Raw genomic sequence first — 20,010 nt, 5'->3', positions numbered from 1 at the left:
AAAACAGAGGAAGATGGGCACAGATGTTAGCTCGGGGCCGATCTTACTCAAACAAAAAAAAGAAGAATGTAATGGATGTTATAACTCTCAGGGTCAAACTTCTTCGCCAAAAAGAAACTGACAAAAAAACAAAAAACTGTTAGAATAAACAAATTCAGTGAATGGCAGGATACAAAATCAACGCACAAAAATGTCATGTGTATACACAGACAATGAAATATCTAAAAAGGAAATTAAAAAAAATTTCATTTGCAATAGTAAAAAAAAGAATAAAATACTTAGGAGTAAACTCAACCAAAGAGGTGAAAGACTTGAACATTGAAAATTATGAAACGTAAGTGAAGGAAATGAAAGAAGACATAGGTAAAATGAAAGGCATCTTATATTCATGGATTGGAAAATTAATATTGTCAAAACGTCCACTCTATCCAAAGTGATCTGTGGATTCAACACAATTGCTATCAAAATCACAATGGCATTTTTACATAAATAGAAAATACTATGCTAAAATTCACATGGAACCACATAAGGCTGTGAATAGCCAAAGCAATCTTGAGCAATAAGAAGAAAGCTGGAGGCTTCACACTTTCTGTTTTCAAAGCATATCACAAACCTAGAACAGTCAAAGTAGTATGGAACTAGCATAAATAGAGACACATAAACCACCAGAACAGAGCAGAGAGCCCAGAAATAGACCCATTCATCTATGATCAAGTGATATTCCACATGGGTGCCAAGAACAGACAATGGGGAAAGCATAGTCTCTGCCATAAATGGTGTTGGAAAAGTGGGATATCCACATGCAGAAGAATGAATTTGGATTCTCACCTCATACCACATACAAAAATCAACTCAAAATGGATTAAAAATTTAAACATAAGACCTGAAGCTGTAACATACTGAGAAGAAAACATAGGGAAAATGTTTCCATGTTGTTCATTGGGGAGGCTATGCACCTGTGGGAGCATTGGGTATATGGGAATCTCTGCACCTTCCTCTCCATTTTTTTGTGAAATTAAAACTTTAAAAATAAAATCTTAAAGAAAGCTTCTTGACTTTGTTCTGGGCCATGATTTTCTTGGATGTGACATCAAATCAAAGGCAAGAAAAGCAAAAATAGACAAATGGGATTGCATCAACATAAAAAGCTTCTGTGTAGCAAAGGAAACAATCAGCAAGATGAAAAGTCCACTTACAGAATGGGAGAAAGTATTTACAAACTGTATATCTGATAAGAGGTTATATCCAAAATATATAAGGAGCCTCTAAACTTCAATAGCAAAATAAACAGCAACCACAACACCAAACTAATAACTCATATATAAAATGAGCAAAGGAACTGAATAGACATTTCTCCAAAGAAAACATACAAGAGGCCAATAGGTATATGAAAAGGTACTCGACATCACTAATCATCAGGGAAACGCAAATGAAAACCACAATGAGATATCACCTCACACCTGTTAGAATGGCTATTATCAAAAAGACAAAAGTAAGAAGTGTTGGTGTGTATGTGGAGAAAAGGAAACCCTTGTACAGTGTTAGTGGGAATGTAAAATTGGTATAACCACTATGGAAAAAAGTATACAGATTCCTCAAAAAATTAAAAATAGAGCTACCTTATGATCCAGCAATTTCACTTCTAGGTATATATCCAAAGGAAATAAAATCTATTTCTCAGTGAGATTCTGCACTCCCATGTTCACTGAGGCATTATTCCCAACAACCGAGATACAAAAACAAAGAAATGTCTGTTGATGATGAATGGAAAAGAAAATGTGTTATATATACAAAATGGAATATTAGTCAGACTTAAAAATGAACTGTATATCCTGCTATTTGAGTAAATATGGAGGACATTATGCTAAGTGAAATAAACCAGTCACAGGAAGACAAACACTGTATGATCTAAGTTATATGAGAAATCTAAAATAGTCAAACTCATAGGAGCAGAGAGTAGAATGGTGGTTGCCAGAGACTGGGGGGAGGGGGCAAAGATTGGTCAGGTGGTACAAAACTTCCTTTATTCAAGATGAATAGTTCTGGAGATCTAATGTATGCCAATGTGACTATAATGAACAATACTGTATTGCATACTTGAAATTTGCTAGGAGGGTAGACCTTAAATGATCTTATTATATTAAAAAAAGAAGAAAGTGGTAACTATGTGAGGTGATGGATATTTTTATTAGCTTGATTGTGGCAAATATTTCAAAATGTTTATGAATATCCACAAATCAAGTTATGTACCTTAAATATATATAATTTTCATTTGTCAATTTTGCCTGGTAAGGATGTGAGAAAAGAAGAATAACTTGGACTCAATTTCTTCTTTAGTTTTTACTGAGGCTGAGTTGTAGTTTTGATACTTAGACTTTTATTACAAACTTTCAAGTGTCCAATGGGTAACGGAGAACCATTGAAAGATTTGAAATCGTGAATTGCAAATCTATGCATTCTGAGCTTATCCTAAAAGCAGTGTAGATGGGTAAATAAGAGGGAGTATGTGGAGAAGCTATAAAAAAGGGAGTCAGTACAGTTCAGTAGTAGAGTTAAGTTAAAACCTAAAAAGTGCCTAGACTTGATGGCTGAGGCAAAGGGATGGCGGCTATTGTGGTTGTAGACTCTATTGCTTAGCATGTGAGAAATGTGGAAAATATTCTGAAGGTTTTCAACCAAAGAACAATACAATTTTCAGAAATATTGAGTTCCTACTATTCACTCTGTACTGTACTTAGCAGGTAAAGAAGACAGAATTGATCTTTGTTCTCATATAACTTATAGTTTATTGGGGGACACAGGAATTAAAGTAAAAAATGTCTGATGGAGGATCTGTCAGAATTTACGAGAACATAAATAATGACAGCTGACACTAAATGACTGTTTACCATGTGCTAGACACTGTTCTACCCATTTCACTTGGATTTTTTTTATTCAATCTCATAACAACCCAATGAAATAGATGTTATTTTTACCATTCCTACTTGTACAAAGATGAACCAGAGGAAGAAAGATTAGGTAATTTGCTCAAGGTGTTATAGTTAGTAAGAGTGGAGGTAAGATTCGTACACACATTCTCTAACTCCACAGCCCCCATTATTTTTTACAAAGAGAAGAAATAAAGACCTCAGTTATTGAAAGGTTAATATAAAGTCCCAGAAGAATAGTCAGGTAGAAATTTCCAGTAACTATTAAAAAGTTAAACCTTAGAAGGGATATAAGACATTTCAAATTATTTCTGAGATAGCCTAGGAGAGAGAACAAGTGAAGTGATATATTGCAATTCTTGAAGAATTTCAGATAAAGAAAGAATCCTGGAGGTAGAACCCTTGCAGAAAATTTTCCATTTAGGGTACGAGAAGAAAGAGGAAAAGAAATAATTCAATAGCTTTTCCTTTAGAGATGAAGATGACGGGGAGACGGGAATTTATTTTTAGATCTGTCTTGAGAGATGTATAATCCCGAGAGTGACAGGAAAACTTTAGTAAAATATTGAGTCCCTGAGGAACTAAAGACATATCATGGTTTAAGGTGCAAATACAATCCACTTATTTCCATTTTACACAGATTCTATTCCCTGGTGAAGAGACTGAGCAAGCTTCTACCCTGTTTATAACCAACTACATTATATCTTTACATTCACATTCATTCATCTGTATCTTTACAAGTGCCGTATGTGATAATAATAAAAACTGTTTATTTTTCTCTGGAGCTTGAGAGGTCTCAAAGTCATATTCAGAAATTATGATTTACAGTTCAGAAAGACTTCCAGGGCATATATGAAATTAAGTCTATTGCTACATCCTCTTAGAATCAAAGTAAGGAAAGCCTCAGAGCCTGAAATTGCCCTTCCTGGACCACAGTGGTAAATAACAGTGACAAGGATGCACTGTGCTTTTCTGGCCTAAGGATGGTGAGTCTCTAAATTCCATTTATATGAATGTTCATTTTGATGGAATTCCAGAAGTCTAAGATCTGCCACTTTCTTTCCCATTTTGTGCAACTCTGTGACTCAAGTGAAACTGGAGGGAGAATCTGTTTCAGGAGAGGGCAGGGAATGTTCAGAGACAGTAAGGGGCTCAGAGGGTACAGTTTCTCATTCACTAAATTCCCTCCCATTGGATGTGATTCCCATTCCTCTACATTGGTGACTTTTACTCTGTGACATGGGGCAGTAACTTAATCTCTCCTAGACTTTGGTCCCTTCATTTTGGATTAAACACAATCTTCTTGGTTCTCACTCCACCAAGTCCAATCTGCATTAGGCCAGCACTGGGTTCTTGGGGTTGCTGCCTCCAATTTTACTGGTGAGGAGAGGGTTCAAGTGAATGAAGAAATGTTGAGATCTTTTTCCCTTCTTCCTCGATTTTTTCAGCAGTCATATTTGCATATAGCAGCACTGACCTACCTAGGTTAATGATGCTCTTTGCTATATTTAGCCTATAAAGGCTCTAATAAGGCAAAATTAGTGTCACTCAGTATTGTGATAATGGTAACGACAGACTTTATGGGTCCTGAATAGGGTAGTATCAGATATTCCTAACATTATAACCCCTTTTCTAGGACAAGATATTGTGGGAAGAGATGGGTTTTCCTTATGTAACCCTTTCTTCCTGTGCTCACAGATCCCCTTGGAGAAGAATGACTCTTGGAAATGCCTCCTTTGTGACTGAATTCATTCTGTTGGGATTAACAGACCACCCAGGTCTCCAACTTCCCCTGTTCTTCTTGTTTCTAATAATGTATATGGTCACTGTGTTAGGAAATATGGGTTTGATAACTCTAATTGGGCTCAGTTCACACCTACACACTCCCATGTACTTTTTTCTGTTTAATTTGTCTTTAATAGACCTCTGTTATTCTTCTGTGATTACACCCAAAATGCTGATTAACTTCATATCAAAGAATATCATCTCGTACATAGAGTGTATGACTCAGCTTTACTTTTTCTGTTTTTTTGCTATTTCTGAATGCCTTGTGCTGACATCAATGGCCTATGATCGCTATGTGGCCATCTGTAAACCACTTTTGTATAACATTGCCATGTCCCCTAAAGTGTGTTCCAGCCTTATGCTTGGCTCATACTTGATGGCATTTTCTGGTGCCATGGCCCACATGGGATGCATGCTGAGACTGACCTTTTGTGGTGCAAACACCATCAACCATTATTTGTGCGACGTCTTCCCTCTGCTTCAGCTCTCCTGCACGAGCACCTACATCAATGAGCTGGTAAATTTTGCTGTGTCGAGCACCTATGCTGTTGTGCCCAGTCTCACCATCTTTGTCTCTTACGGTTTCATCCTCTCCAGCATCCTCCACATCAGCTCCAAGGGGGGCAGGTCCAAAGCCTTCAGCACATGCAGTTCCCACATAATTGCTGTTTCTCTCTTCTTTGGATCAGGTGCATTTATGTATCTCAAACCATCTTCAGCTGGGTCTATGGATGAAGGAAAAATCTCCTCTGTCATTTATACCAATGTGGTTCCTACAGTGAACCCTTTAATCTACAGTTTGAGGAACAAAGATGTCAAAACTGCTCTGAGAAAAACCCTGAATAGAAGAAAGCTTTGATCAGCACCAGTGTCTCTGTACATGTTATAAAATTCATAGATTCTGTTTATTACAATATTCTAGTTGGGAGCCTTCTTATCATATATTTTTGTTATCATGGTGGAGGAAATTATTTGAGTCTTCTCTTAATTTGTTTCCAAATTTTTAATAATAGATCTTCCTTCCTCACCATTTCACAACTTCTCCTCTTCACTGTTTTTCCTGTTTTAGAATAACATTAAAGTAAATTTACCTCTAGCTTTCCAATGTCATTACGGAGATTGTTTTCCTCTCCTGGGAAAAGATAAACGGTTCTGCAAATGATCAAGTAAAGTAACATTAGGGTGCTATTGTGCCATTGGGGGATTTCTATCCACCACTTATAATGTGCTATTGGAATCAGGAGTCAGACGCTCTGTTTCTGCTCCTGTCTTTACATCCTCCACTGGCCAGGGATATGTCTCCTTTAAATGCCATTGTTTCACAGATATGGAAGGTTCCATAAATTCTATAACATATCATCCACTTTCTGGCTGTAAACATGATGCGTTAAGCTTCTTTTGTCAGAGATTTCATATTTACTCTTGTAAATTTGAAACCGGCACATAATAGATTGGCAATATATATTTATTGCATAGACACAGTACTAAAGCTCAGAGAAGTTAATGATCAAAGTCATATAGCTTCTTAGTGTAAAACCTGAATAAACTGTTAGGCTCCTGATTTCCAGTCTACTACTCTTTCAAGTATACTTTCATCTACTTCATCATATTATTTTTATTTCAGTAATCATAAAGTATAAGAAAATTGTCCTATTTTGAATGTTGACTATGCTTTGTTGGATTTTTATATGATTGTCTCTCAGGTAGTAGTTTTAGTTTTTTGATTTAGGAGAATATTTTGATTGTTCTTTTTCTTGTAAAAGAAAAGTCCAGTTGGGCTAAGATAGTTAAGAGATTCTTACCTCAAATAGGGAGCTGATATTTTTCTGAAATATAATAGTAATAATAAAAAAGACTTTAGAATGTTTGTAAGTGTTTGTAATTCAGAGAACAGGGCATGGGAGAGGAAGGAGCCCAGCAACAGATCATTAGGCCAGGACTCAAAAAACTCATCACCAGCAAACAAGAAGTCCCCTGTAAAGAAAGGACTGGGAGGTTTAAAACTGCATTTCATTCTGAATTTATATCCTGTTCTTTAGATACTGTAGTTACCCTTCAGTGTCTGTAATGCTTTGATAAAACTTATAATGCACAATGACAATACATTAATGGTGTTTTGGGGAATGAAGGCCAAAATTGGTGGCCATATTTGGAGAGAACCAGGAAGAGAGAGGACAACAATTTCAGGAGGCAAAATAATGTATGATAATCAAAACTCAAGTTAGGGTGAAGGAATTTAAAAATTAAAATGGTGGGAAAAAGAAAGCCCTTACTATGACCCTCATCTCTATTCTAGAAGGCCTTTAAAATATTACAGAAATCACAGAGTTTCTCTGGGTAGGATAAAAGCTTAACTTATTTGATATTAAAAAAGTTAAACCCATAGGGTTGGAGGACCTGGAAACAACTAAATCACTCCTGTTTTTGTTGTCTTCCGTATGCAACTGCCTTTTAGATTTTAAGATAGAAACACCTCAAAATGGAGCTCTGAGAACAACGACGACTTGAAAGGAACATTTGATGAACAGACCTAAGTGTGACTGTTTCTTTTCTGTAATTGGATGTTGGATTATTTTTTCTTTTGACAAAGATAAAAAGATAACTACTCTAAAACTCCTTAATCCTTAATCAAGTGATAATTTAAATATTTCTAAGATAACTTTCATAATATCTACTATTTTATTGGTTTTCTAATCCCCTCATCATTTAGTAATTGTGAAATTTAACATAACTGGTTTGCTGGACTTTGTATTTTTTAGAGGTTTGGCATTGCTAAATTTTTGACTTATGGTTTTAAAAGACCACTCATATCATATCCCCTGAGCTCAATATCAACATGCATTGTCACTTAAAAAGTTATATATATAAAATAGTTGATCTTGGTTGGAGATCTTGGTTTTTTCTTTTGTTTTTCTTTTACTTACTGTCTGTTTTGATAAAATTGTTTTCCTTATTGAAAAAAAGTGTATGTCAGTAAGTACATAATATCTGTGCTATTTGAGAATCGTGGTAGACATTGCAGAGGTGCATTCATTCTGTTATATGTTTTATCACAATTTGAGATGAACAAAAGTGTGTGTTAAATCTGTTCACTCATCTTGCACACACGCAAGCATTTTGTATGTATAGTACCTAGCCATTTTGTCATATTGGGCCATATTTCACAAACATAAATAAGTCTTGGTAATAGAAAGATGTAAATGTAGATTTTCATAATGCAACAGAATAGAGCTACATACTACATATTGATAGATTCTAAAATAAGTCTTACGCAGTTAAAATTACTTCTTAAAATTTATTTTATTGAATTAATGTCCATGTTGGGGACAGATGCAGGATTTTTCCCTAAGTATAGCATACTCATTTTTTCTCTCGAGCATTGGGACATTTCACTGTATTATCAGCTGAGCATTGGATGAAGTAGTTGGTTTACCTGCAGGGCTTTGTTGTACACAATATGCCCCTTTAAACAGTAAAATCACACTCAAGTGTGGGGCAGTTTTACATTCTGAGACAGAGACTCTCATGCTCCTCAGTGAGTGGGAGGGCTGGGAGAACCACCTGGGCTGTTTCAAGTCTGTCTCTGACATAAAGTTAAATTAAACCACTTTATTTTAATATAGAGATTAATATAACATCTATATTGTATTATAAGACTGTTATAATTGCTATTACGTGTTTACTTTTTTTTGCAATGTCACATCTGTCACTGTATGTATTCCCCAGGGAAGTAATGTGAGAAACAAGGAGAGGGAATCTTAGTTCTCATTTAATAGATGATGAAATGGATGCTCAGACATGTTCGTGGTTTGTTCCAAATCACAAATTTTAAGTGATAAGGGTAAGATTAGTACTTGGGTGTTTTGATTCTAAATCTATCAGGGTATTGTTATTATTTTTAAACAAAATTTACCCTACTTTTAAATATCAGTGATACATGAGCAATTGTTTTAGTGAGTAAAATTCCTCAGAACAAAAAAGTAAACGCTAAAATAAGAAAAGTGTCAAGAAAGTATCTTTCACATTTCATATATGATAGCTCTATTATCTAATTTAGAATGAGTTAATATGTCCTTATTTTATACTGGCCTAAACAATAAATGGAAATACACAAGGGTAGACTACAGTAATCATTTCCACATTCTCTTCATCCTTCTGCTGGCTGGATGCAGATGACCATGAGGCCCTACTTAAGTGATGAAGCTCTAAAAAAAAGCCAGACAGTGATTGCAACAGAGTCAAGATGGAGAATGGAAGAATAAATCCAGTAGGGACACATAGAAGGCTCTGGGGAGCTGGTAATATTCTATTATAGATCTGCATGGTTGTTATAAGCTGTTCATTTTATATAATGGCTGAAGTATATTTTGTAGTCTTTTATATGTATTTATGCTGAATTTCACAATAAATTTAGATACAAACCATTGCTTATTCCTCCACTTAAATTAAATATTAAACTCATCCATAAGCAAAGACTTGAGAATAAAAGCCCAAGTGTACAGTCTTTCTAGTACAAAATTGTTCACACAGAAGAAACCAGCAGAGGTGGAGTAATCTATGGAGTAATTCAGACCAAACCCATCAAGGGCAGAAACAATCCCTTTATCACACTCAGTGAAGAATTTCCTCAAGTGTCTCTGGGAGGAGTAACGTTAATGCCGGATCCTGTTGTATAGATTTGTAGTAGGTTATATGTTATTATGTTTAAATATTGTAAAGAGGCTACAGTTCTCATTCCACATTATATAATTTGGTTTTCTTCATCCTTTCTACTTTCTTCACCAAGTCTATTTTTGAAGAACTTTTTGAGGCACTATTTTTGATATCTGTGATGAAAAGAATTTGAAATTTGAAATATGGAAATATTTAGGCATATAGAAAAGACTGTGCTTCAATCATCAGAGGAATTATAAAACATAATGATTGAATCAGAACCAGGTATCACAATTGTAATTCCAGTTGCAATAAGCAACTTTGTGTTGAGTCCCAGAATATTGGGTTAGAGCATATATATCTCACCTTTCTGGATAAGCATTGTTCCTGGAAATCAGGATAGACTTTAGTGTTAAGATGGAAGGCTGGCTCAGTTAAGTAAAGTGGAGAGTGAATAAGTAGTTGATTCTTGGTCTTTGTGTGTATATATTCATAATGCAATTATTGTGGGATTTACCTTTCTCTAACTAGGTCACAGTAATGGAAAGTTGCCATGATTTGGGAATTTTTCAGCCTTTTTTCTTTGGATAAGCTTTCTAGTCTTTTCTTACTCTTTTTACTACGATGGTTTCCATAATGTGTGTATTGAGCCACTTGCGAGTGTCCAATAAGTCCCTTAAGCTTTCTCCATGATTTTTCATTGCTTTTTTTGTATTGCCTCTCCTACTGAGTAATTTTCAGTAATCTTTTTTCAAATTCAATGATCCTTTACTTTGTTTGATCTGGTTTGCTGTTGAACCCCTCCAGTACATTTTTTAGTTCAGTTGTTGTATTCTTTAGCGCCATGGTCTCTGTTTAGTATTTTTAAGTTTTCTGTCTCTTTGTTGACATTTTCACCCTGGATCTTGTATTGTTCTCTGACTACAGTGAGCATCAATATGATAGTTATTTTGAAGTCTCTGTCAGGTAAATAACTTATTTCCATTGCATTAGGGTCGAGATTTATCTCGTTCGTTTTTGGAAAATATTTGGACATGTCTTCGTTTTCATGGACTCTGCATTGGTGTCTGCACATAAGACAAAGCAGCCACCTGTCCTTGTCTTCATGGACTGTCCTTGTGCTGGATCAGGCCCACACCAATAAGTCTGGCTAGAGACTCTGGAGTACTCTCAACCTTGTGTTCATCCAACCCACTTTCTTTGCTCTTAGTGGCCCCCTAGGTGTCGAGAGTGTGCCAGGTCCCATCAGTACTCTAAAACAAGTAAGACTGAAACCAATTCCTCAGGCAACTCCCATATAAACTGGGTCATTCATGCATGCTGCATGTTTCTCCTTCACTAGGGAGAAGTTGGCAGATAGGAGTTTCAATTGCTAACTCTGTCTGAGCCAGGTAGAGGGACTATGATAACCCTCTAACATGACGATATGATGATATGACTATGATAACAGCCCAAACCACCGTCTTGGTTCTTTCTCACCCTGGGCTGCTGAAGTATGCTATGTCCTGTGTCTCTCAGCTTTCTCAGACAGGCTGTGCAGAAGCCAGTCTTCTAGACAGCCCTCAAAAGTGTTGGGTCATTGCCTGCATAGGAAACCTCTTTCCCTCCCCAGAGAGAATCTAAGAAGGGGGGAATTTTTGTCCCACTGACAAGGTGCTGTACAAGGATAGGGATAAAGAGAAGAGGATATCTTGAGGTTCTCTAACAGTTTCAATATGACTGGTTCATGCTAGATCTGGGTACAGGACCCTCTTAACAAGTATCCGGATTTCTTACAAAAGGAATCTTTACATCAATCATTTGTGAATGAGTGTGCTCATGAGGGTATGAAGGTCTAGGGCTTCCTCTTGTGCCATTTTGCCGAATGGGAAATGAGAGTTTAGTTTTGGCTTTCTTTTGAGGGGTGTACAATCCCTACAGTGAAGGGAAAACTTGAGAATAAATTTGGGTCCCTAAGGAACTAAAGAAAGATTATAGTCTTGCATGTAATCACAGTTCCTTAGTACTCTATTACAACTAGAAACTGATCCTTGGGGAATGGACTGAGAAAGCTTCTGCCCTGTTTATAACTGAATGCAGGGCCGGCCCCGTGGCTTAGCAGTTAAGTGCGGGCGTTCCACTACTGGCGGCCCGGGTCCGGATCCGGGCGCACACCGACACACCGCTTCTCTGGCCATGCTGAGGCGGCGTCCCACATACAGCAACTAGAAGGATGTGCAACTATGACATACAACTACTTACTGGGGCTTTGGGCAAAAAAAAAGGAGGAGGATTGGCAATAGATGTTAGCTCAGAGCCGGTCTTCCTCAGCAAGAAGAGGAGGATTAGCATGGATGTTAGCTCAGGGCTGATCTTCCTCACAAAAAAAATTAAAAAATAAAATAAAAAAACAACAACAACAAAAGCAAACAAAAAACCAAGAAGGGATGGTGATTTGGGGAAGGTGGAGGGGACTGACCTGGCAGAGAGCTGGGATCTCACCCCTTTAAAAAAAAAATTAATGTAAATATTATTTAAAATATATATGTATATTTTTTTGTGAGGAGGACTAGCCCTGAGCTAACATCCAATGCCAATGCTCCCCTTTTTTCTTGAAGAAGACTGGCCCTGGGCTAACATCCGTGCCAATCCTCGTCTACTTTATATGGGACGCCGCCACAGCATGGCCTACCAAGCGGTGCATCAGTGTGTGCCCGGGATCCGAACCTGGGAACCCCAGTCTGCCACAGCAGAGCATGCGCACCTAACCACTGCGCCACCGGCCCAGCCCCTAAAATAATTACAAAATATTTTTTAATTGTTTAATTAAAATATTTTACTGCCACTAAAAATTTGCTTAACATGGTAAAGGAAATTTGAGTATTCTCTCATAATTTATTTCCAATCTTTGTAGAATAGGTCTTCTTTTTTTCCTCACCATTTCCACAATATCCTCTCCATCTTTTTTCCTGTTTACCAATAACATTAAATAAGAAATATATCCTGTGTTTTTTTATCATCATTTAAAAAAATTTTTGGTTTATTGCAGTAACATTGGTTTATAACATTGTATAAATTTCAGGTGTACATCATTATACCTATATTTATGCATAGATTACATCATGTTCACCACCCAAATACTAATTACCATCTATCACAACACACATGCCGAATTCTCCCTTTCCCGCTCTTTCCTCCTCCCCTTCGCCTCTGGTAACCACCAATCCAATCTCTGTCTCTATGTGTCTGTTTTTTATTGTTATTATCTACTACTTAATGAGTGAGATCAACCTGTATTTGACCTTCTCCCTCTGACTTATTTCACTTTGCATGATACTCTCAAGGTCCATCCCTGTTGTTACAAATGGCCGTATTTCATCTTTTCTTATGGATGAGTAGTATTCCATTGTGTATATATACACCACATCTTCCTTATCCATTCGTCCCTTTATTGGCACTTGGGTCGCTTCCAAGTCTTGGCTATTGTGAATAATGCTGCAATGAACACACAGGTGCATGTATCTTTAGGCATTGGTGTTTTCAAGTTCTTTGGATAAATACCCAGCAGTGGAATAGCTGGATCATATGGTAGTCCTATCCTTAATTTTTTGAGGAATCTCCATACTGTTTTCCATAGCGGCTGCACCAGTTTGCACTCCCACCATCAGTGAATGAGAGTTCCCTTCTCTCCACATCCTCTCCAACACTTGTGGTTTCCTGTCTTGTTAATTATAGCCATTCTGACAGGTATGAGGTGATATCTTATTGTAGTTTTGATTTGCATTTCTCTGCATGTCTCTTTGATAGTTAATGATGTTGAACATCTTTTCGTGTGCCTGTTGTCCATCTGTATATCGTCTTTGGAGAAATAAATGTTCAGGCCTTTTGCCCATTTTTTAATTGGGTTGTTAGTTTTTTTATTGTTGAGATGAGTCAGTTCTTTATATATTTTGGAGATTAACCCCTTATCAGATGTATGGTTTGCAAATATCTTCTCCCAATTGTTAGGTTGTCTTTTCGTTTTGTTGATGGTTTCCTTTGCCGTGCAGAAGCTTTTTAGTTTGATGTAGTCCCATTTGTTTATTTTTTTCTATCATTTCTCTTGCCTGGTCAGACATGGTGCTTGAAAATATGTTGCTGAGATTGATGTTAAAGAGCATACTGCCTATGTTTTCTTCTAGAAGTTTCATAGTTTCAGGTCTTACATTCAAGTCTTTAATCCATTTGGAGTTAATTTTTGTGTATGTTGTAAGGTAAGGGTCTACTTTCATTTTTTTGCATGTGGCTGTACAGTAGTCCCAACACCATTTGTTGAAGAGACTTTCTTTTCTCCATTATATGTTCCTGGCTCCTTTGTCGAAGATTACCTGCCCATAGATGTGTGGGTTTATTTCTGGGCTTTTGATTCTATTCCATTGATCCGTGTGCCTGTTTTTGTGCCAGTACCATGCTGTTTTGGTTACTACAGCTTTGTAGTATATTTTGAAATCAGGGAGTGTGATACCTCCAGCTTTTTCTTTTTTCTCAGGATTCCTTTAGCTACTCTGGGTCTTTTGTTGTTCCATATAAATTTTAGGATTATTTGTTCGATTTCTGTGAAAAATGTTGTTGGAACTTTGATAGGGATTGCATTGAATCTATAGATTGCTTTAGGAAGTGTAGACATCTTAACTATGTTAATTCTTCCAATCCAAGGGCACGGAATATCTTTCCATTTCTTTGTGTCTTCTTCAACTTCTTTCAGCAATGTTTTATAGTTTTTGGTGTACAGATCTTTCACCTCTTTAGTTAAGTTTATTCCTAGGTATTTTATTCTTTTTGTTGCAGCTGTAAATGGGATCGTAGTCTTAATTTCTCTTTCTGCTACTTCATTGTTAGTGTATAGAAATGCAACTGGTTTTTGTATGTTGATTTTGTATCCTGCAACCTTACTGTATTTTTTTATTACTTCTAAAAGTTTTCTGGTGGATTCTTTAGGGTTTTCTATATATAAAATCATGTCATCTGCAAATAGTGACAGTTTCCCTTCTTCCTTGCCTGTTTCGAGCCCTTTTATTTCTTTTGTTTTCTTGATTGTTCTGCTAGAACTTCCAATACTATGTTAAATAGGAGTGGTGACAGTGGGCATCCTTGTCTGGTTCCTGTTCTTAGAGGGATAGCTTTCAGTTTTTCACCATTGAGGATGGTATTAGCTGTGGGTTTGTCATATACGGCCTTTATTATGTTGAGGTACTTTCCTTCTATACCCATTTTATTCAGAGTTTTTCTCATAAATGGATGCTGTATCTTCTCAAATGCTTTCTCTGCATCCATTGAGATGATCATGTGATTTTTATTCTTCATTTTATTAATGTGGTGTATCACGTTGATTGATTTGCGAAAGTTAAACCATCCCTGCATACCTGGAATAAATCCCACTTGATCATGGTGTATAATCTTTTTAATGTATTGTTGTATGCGATTTGCTAGTATCTTGTTGAGGATTTTTGCATCGATGTTCATCAGTGATATTGGTCTATAATTTTCTTTTTTTGTGTTGTCCTTGTCTGGTTTTGGTATCAGGGTAATGTCGGCTTCGTAGAATGAGTTAGGGAGCTTACCACTTCCTCAATGTTTTGGAAGAGTTTGAGACGGATATGTATTAAGTCTTCTTTGAATGTTTTGTAGAATTCACCAGAGATGCCGTCTGGTCCTGGACTTTTATTTTTAGGGAGGTTTTTGATTTACTGTTTCGATCTCCTTACTGGTGATTGGTCTATTGAAATTCTCTACTTCTTCTTGATCCAGTTTTGGAAGGTTTGTATGATTCTAAGAATTTGTCCATTTCTTCCAGATTGTCGAATTGGTTGGCATATAGCTTTTCATAGTATTCTCTTATAATCTTTTGTATTTCTGAGGTGTCTGTTGTAATTTCTCCTCTTTCATTTCTGATTTTACTTATTTGTGCCTTCTCTCTTTTTTTCTTGGTGAGTCTAGCCAAAGGTTTGTTAATTTTGTTTATCTTTTCAAAGAACCAGCTCTTGGTTTTATTAATTTTTTCTATTGTTTTTTTAGTCTCTATTTCATTTATTTCTGCTCTGATTTTTATTATTTCCCTTCTTCTACTGATTTTGGGCTTTATTTGTTCTTCTTTTTCCAGTTCCTTTAGGTGCATTGTTAGTTTGTTTATTTGAGATTTTTCTTGTTTGTTGAGATAGGCCTGTATTGCTATAAACTTCCCTCTTAGAACCGCTTTTGCTGTATCCCATAAATTCTGGCATGTCCTATTTTCATTTTCCTTTGTCTCCAGGTATTTTTTGATTTCTTCTTTGATTTCTTCATGGACCCAGTCGTTGTTCAGTAGCATTTTGTTTAATCTCCATGTATTTGTGGCTTTTCTGATTTTCTTCCTATCGTTGATTTCTAGTTTCATACCGTTGTGGTCAGAAAAGATGCTTGGTATTTTTTCAATCTTCCTAAATGTATGGAGACTTGTTTTGTGGCCTAACATGTGATCAATCCTGGATAATGTTCCACGTGCATTTGAAAACCACGTGCATCTTCGGTTTTTGGATGGAATGCTCTGTATATATCTACTAGGTCCATCTGTTCTCGTGTGTCGTTTAAGGCCAATGTTTCCTTATTGATCTTCTGTTTGGATGATCTATCCGTTGGTGTAAGTGGAGTGTTAAAGTTCCCTACTATTATTGTGTTACTCTCTATGTCTCTTTTTATGTCTGTTAATAATTGCTTTATATATTTAGGTGCACCTACATTGGGTGCGTAGATATTTACAAGTGTTATATCCTCTTGTTGGATTGTTCCCTTGATCATTATGTAATGCCCTTCTTTGCTTCTTTTTACAGTTTTTGTTTTAAAGTCTATTCTGTCTGATATGAGTACTGCTACCCCAGCTTTCTTTTCATTGCCATTTGCGTGGAGTATCTTTTCCATCCCTTCACTTTCAGTTTGTGAGTGTCTTTAGATCTGAAGTGTGTCTCTTGTATGCAGCATATATATGGGTCTTGTTATTTTATCCAATTAGCCACCCTATGTCTTTTAATTGGAGCATTTAGTCCATTGACGTTTAAAGTAGCTATTGATAAGTATGTACTTACAGCCATTTTTTAACTTTTGTTTTTTCTCAATGTTTTAGTAGTCTTTCTCTGTTCCTTTCTCCTTCTATACAGAATTGATGGTCTCTGTCGGAAAGCTCTACTCTTTAACTCCCTTCCTCCCTCATTCTATGTTTTTGATATCATATCTAACCTCTTTTTTGTGCATTTGTATCCATTACCTTGTTATCAGGGAAATAGATAATTTTTCCGATTTATGGTCTTCTTTTTTCCCCCTTAAATCAGTCCCTTTAACATTTCTTGTAGCCCTGGTTTCATGGTGACGAACTCCTTTAATTTTTGCTTGTCTGGGAAATTTTTGATCTCTCCTTCCATTTTGAATGGTAATCTTGCTGGGTAGAGTATTCTTTGTGGCAAGTTTTTTCCTTTTAGCACTTTAAATATACCATGCCACTCTCTTCTAGCCTGTAATGTTTCTGCTGAGAAGTCAGGTGATAGTCTTATGGGGTTTCCTTGTATGTAACTTGTCTTTCTCTTGTGGCTTTTAGGATTCTCTCTTTATCTTTAATTCTGGACATTTTGATTATGATGTGTCTTGGTGTGGGCCTCTTTGGGTTTATCTTGTTTGGTGCTCTCTGTGCTTCCTGTGCCTGGATGTCTGTTTCCTTCCTTAGGTTAGGGAAGTTTTCATCTATTACTTCTTGAAATAGATTCTCTGCCCCTTTGTCTCGCTCTTTTCCTTCTGGGACACCTATAACACGGATGTTAGTGTGCTTGATGTTGTCCCAGAGGTCCCTTAGACTGTCCTCACTCTTTTTAATTCTTTTCTCTTTTACCTGTTCAGCTTGAGTAATTTCTTCTAGTCTTTCGTACAACTTGCAGATCCGTTTTTCTGTATCCTGTACTCTGCTTTTGAGTCCCTCTAGTGAATTTTTCATTTCCAGTATTGTATTCTTCATTACTGATTGGTTCTTTTTTATATCTTCCTTTTCTTTGTTGACATTCTCACTGAGTTCATCTATTCTTCTCCCCAGATCAGTGAGCATCCTTAACACTCTTTGTTTGAACTCTCTGTCAGGTAATTTGCTCATTTCTCTTTCATTTTGTTCCTTTTCTGGGGTTTTGTCCTGTTCCCTTACTTGGAATGTATTCCTTTGCCTCCTCGTTTTGCCTCTTTCCCTGTGCTTGTGTCTACGTATTAGGTAGGTCAGCTATGTCTCCTGCTCTTGGATAGGTGATCTTATGTAAGTGATGCCTTAGGAGGCTTCCAATGCTTCCCTCAGTTCTCAATGTTCCGGTGGTGACCCCTATGTGGGCTACATGTGTCCTTCTGTTGTGGCCTGTAGCTCTCCCTGTAGGGGCCCAGGGAGGCTGAGTTATGCTCCTGGCCAGCTATTGTAATGCTCAGCTGCTTGTAGTTGTTGTGGGCCCTTCAGTCTCTTTATCAGGTGTGGGGAGCCCCAGCACAGTTGGCTGCAAGTTCTAATACCACACTTGTGTTGCAGTATTTCTTTAAGTGAGTAGGCCCCCAGTGTGGCAGGTTGTTAGGCTTTCTGAGGATTGCAGCTGGGTGGGGCTGGCCTCAGGCACAGGAGCACTCAATTGTTTCAGGCTTTGGAAGGTGGGGAAAACCCCATATGTGTGTCTTTGAGAAGCAGAAGTCTTCTGCAGCTGACAAGCCCTGCCACCCACAGGTCCACACACACAGTCAACACATTCCTGCCCTGTGTGCGCGCCCCGACCTCCTGAAGTAGACCCAGTCTCTCCACGGCAGGAGACCCACACACTCCACCACCACCCCACACTCTCCACCCGCTCCTTGTGCATGCCCTGCCCCTCTGAAGTGGGTTCAGTTGCCAGGCTGCAGAGAATCCAGTCACCAATCTATGCAGGCCCACAAGTTGCCTGAGGGCTTGTTGTTGGGTGGTGCCAGTCTCTAGGGTGGGCTGCCTGCCCTGGCTGAGCTGGATTAAATCTGTGCTCTAGTGGGTGGGGTAGACCTGGGCTAGCAGGCCCCAGGGAGATCTCCAATGGAGTCTGTGTCAGCACGCCCACACCAGGCCACAACAATGGCCTCCGCCAATGTCCCTGTCCCTGGAGAGGTCTCACCTCTCACAGAGATGCACTCAGGGCCTATCAAGTGATTCTCTTTTCACCAAAGCACTGTGCACCTTTCTTTCTGGTGATTTTAGGTTGCTTTCTGAAATGGGTGAATTTGCGCGTGGGCCTTTTAAGAGCCGGTTTTAATTTCTTTGTGAACCAGCTTTTCTGGGGGTACCCCCCCAATATTTTAGTAGCAGGGAAAGTCAGATATTATGCCACTCGTCTCAATTGTGCTGGGTCCACAAAATGCCCCCACCGGGTGCGCTCCCTGGCTCAGAGACCTGCTCCTCCAAGGAGGTCTTCGGCTCTTGGGGCTGCTCCTTGGCGGCCGTGAGGCACTGCGGCTTGTGAAGGCGGCGTTTTTTCTCTCCAGAAGGGAGTTTCTGTCTCTTCCACCTCAGTTACGATTGTCCTTTATTGCAAGAGTTCCTCTTATCCAGCTTTCAGTTCTGTCTCAGGGGTAATTTTTCCACGAGTAGTTGTAAATTGGCTGTGTCCGCGGGAGGAGGTGAGTTCAGAATCTGCCTACGCTACCATCTTGACTTCGATGATCTCATTATCATTTTGAACTTAATTTTTCCTGCAGAAAAATATGAATGGTTTTCAGATAATCAAATTAATTCACACTAGAGTGACATTGTATCATTAGAGAGTGTGCTTATGTGCTCTAGCTATTAGAAGCATGAATCAGATACTCTGTTTCTACTCCCTTCTTTCCATTCTGTAATTGGCAGGAATATGTCTTATTTAAACGTCAGAGATTGAAGACTCCATAAACACCATCAAGTATAATCTATTTTGTCTCTGTAAACATTATGTATCAACCTTCTTTTGGCAAAGAGTTTTCTTTTTTATCTTTGTGCAGTCACACCAGCACATAACTGATTGTCAAAATATATTTATTTTGTGCATGCGAAGGTGAAACTCAGAGTAGTTAATGATTTACTGAAAGTCACACAGTTTCTTAGAGAAAAAGTCTAAACTGTTTTCTTCTCTTTCAGGTAAACTACTCTTGGTTGCGTAATTTGTGTACTTTATTCTATTCTTTTTGTTCCAGTAAGCATGGAATATTAGAATACATTGCTAATTTGAAAGTTGAATCTGCTTTGTTTCAGGATGAAACTGAATTTCTTTCAGGTTGGGTATTACTTATTTTCCTTTTTGTTTAGGAAAATAGTTTGATGGTTCTTTAGTGGATAAGAGGAAGCATTTGGGACTAGTATATTGAGGAGATGATTGACGCAAATAGAGAGGTTACTTTTTCTGCAAATTAAAAAAATGAATTTGGAACATTTGCAAATGTTCATTATTCAGAGAATAGGGCATGGGAGAGAAAGGAGCCCAGAAACATGTTATTCAGCAGGATTCAACAGACACATGGCCAATAAATAAGAGGTCTCTGTGTAGGGAGTGGTCATTAGGGTTAGAAACCACATTCAATCTGAGTTTGTATCCTGTTCTGTAGAGTATTGTAAATATACCCTACTATCCATAAAGCTTTGCAAAAA

The 20,010-nt window shown here is 37.6% G+C and overlaps 1 protein-coding gene across 1 annotated transcript; it reads left to right on the top strand.

Moving 5' to 3' along the window:
* Nucleotides 1-4,608: 4,608 nt before the first annotated feature.
* Nucleotides 4,609-5,571, top strand: LOC101387579 (olfactory receptor 8B3-like). Its single transcript, XM_004438397.2, has one exon. The coding sequence runs from the start codon at nucleotides 4,642-4,644 to the stop codon at nucleotides 5,569-5,571; it is 930 nt and encodes a 309-aa protein (XP_004438454.2). The 5' UTR covers nucleotides 4,609-4,641.
* Nucleotides 5,572-20,010: the final 14,439 nt, after the last annotated feature.

The sequence above is a fragment of the Ceratotherium simum genome, chromosome 7 (assembly GCF_057802395.1).
Source record: "Ceratotherium simum simum isolate JZ-2026a chromosome 7, ASM5780239v1, whole genome shotgun sequence".
In the NCBI taxonomy this organism is placed as follows: Eukaryota; Metazoa; Chordata; class Mammalia; order Perissodactyla; family Rhinocerotidae; genus Ceratotherium; species Ceratotherium simum.
The sequence above is the reverse complement of the archived record's forward strand: the minus strand, read 5'-3'. Positions and strand labels throughout refer to the sequence as shown.

What these genes read in the sequence shown, in the direction of transcription:
- LOC101387579 (XM_004438397.2), top strand. Translation starts at nt 4,642, where the DNA reads ATGACTCTTGGAAATGCCTCCTTTGTGACTGAATTCATTCTGTTGGGA.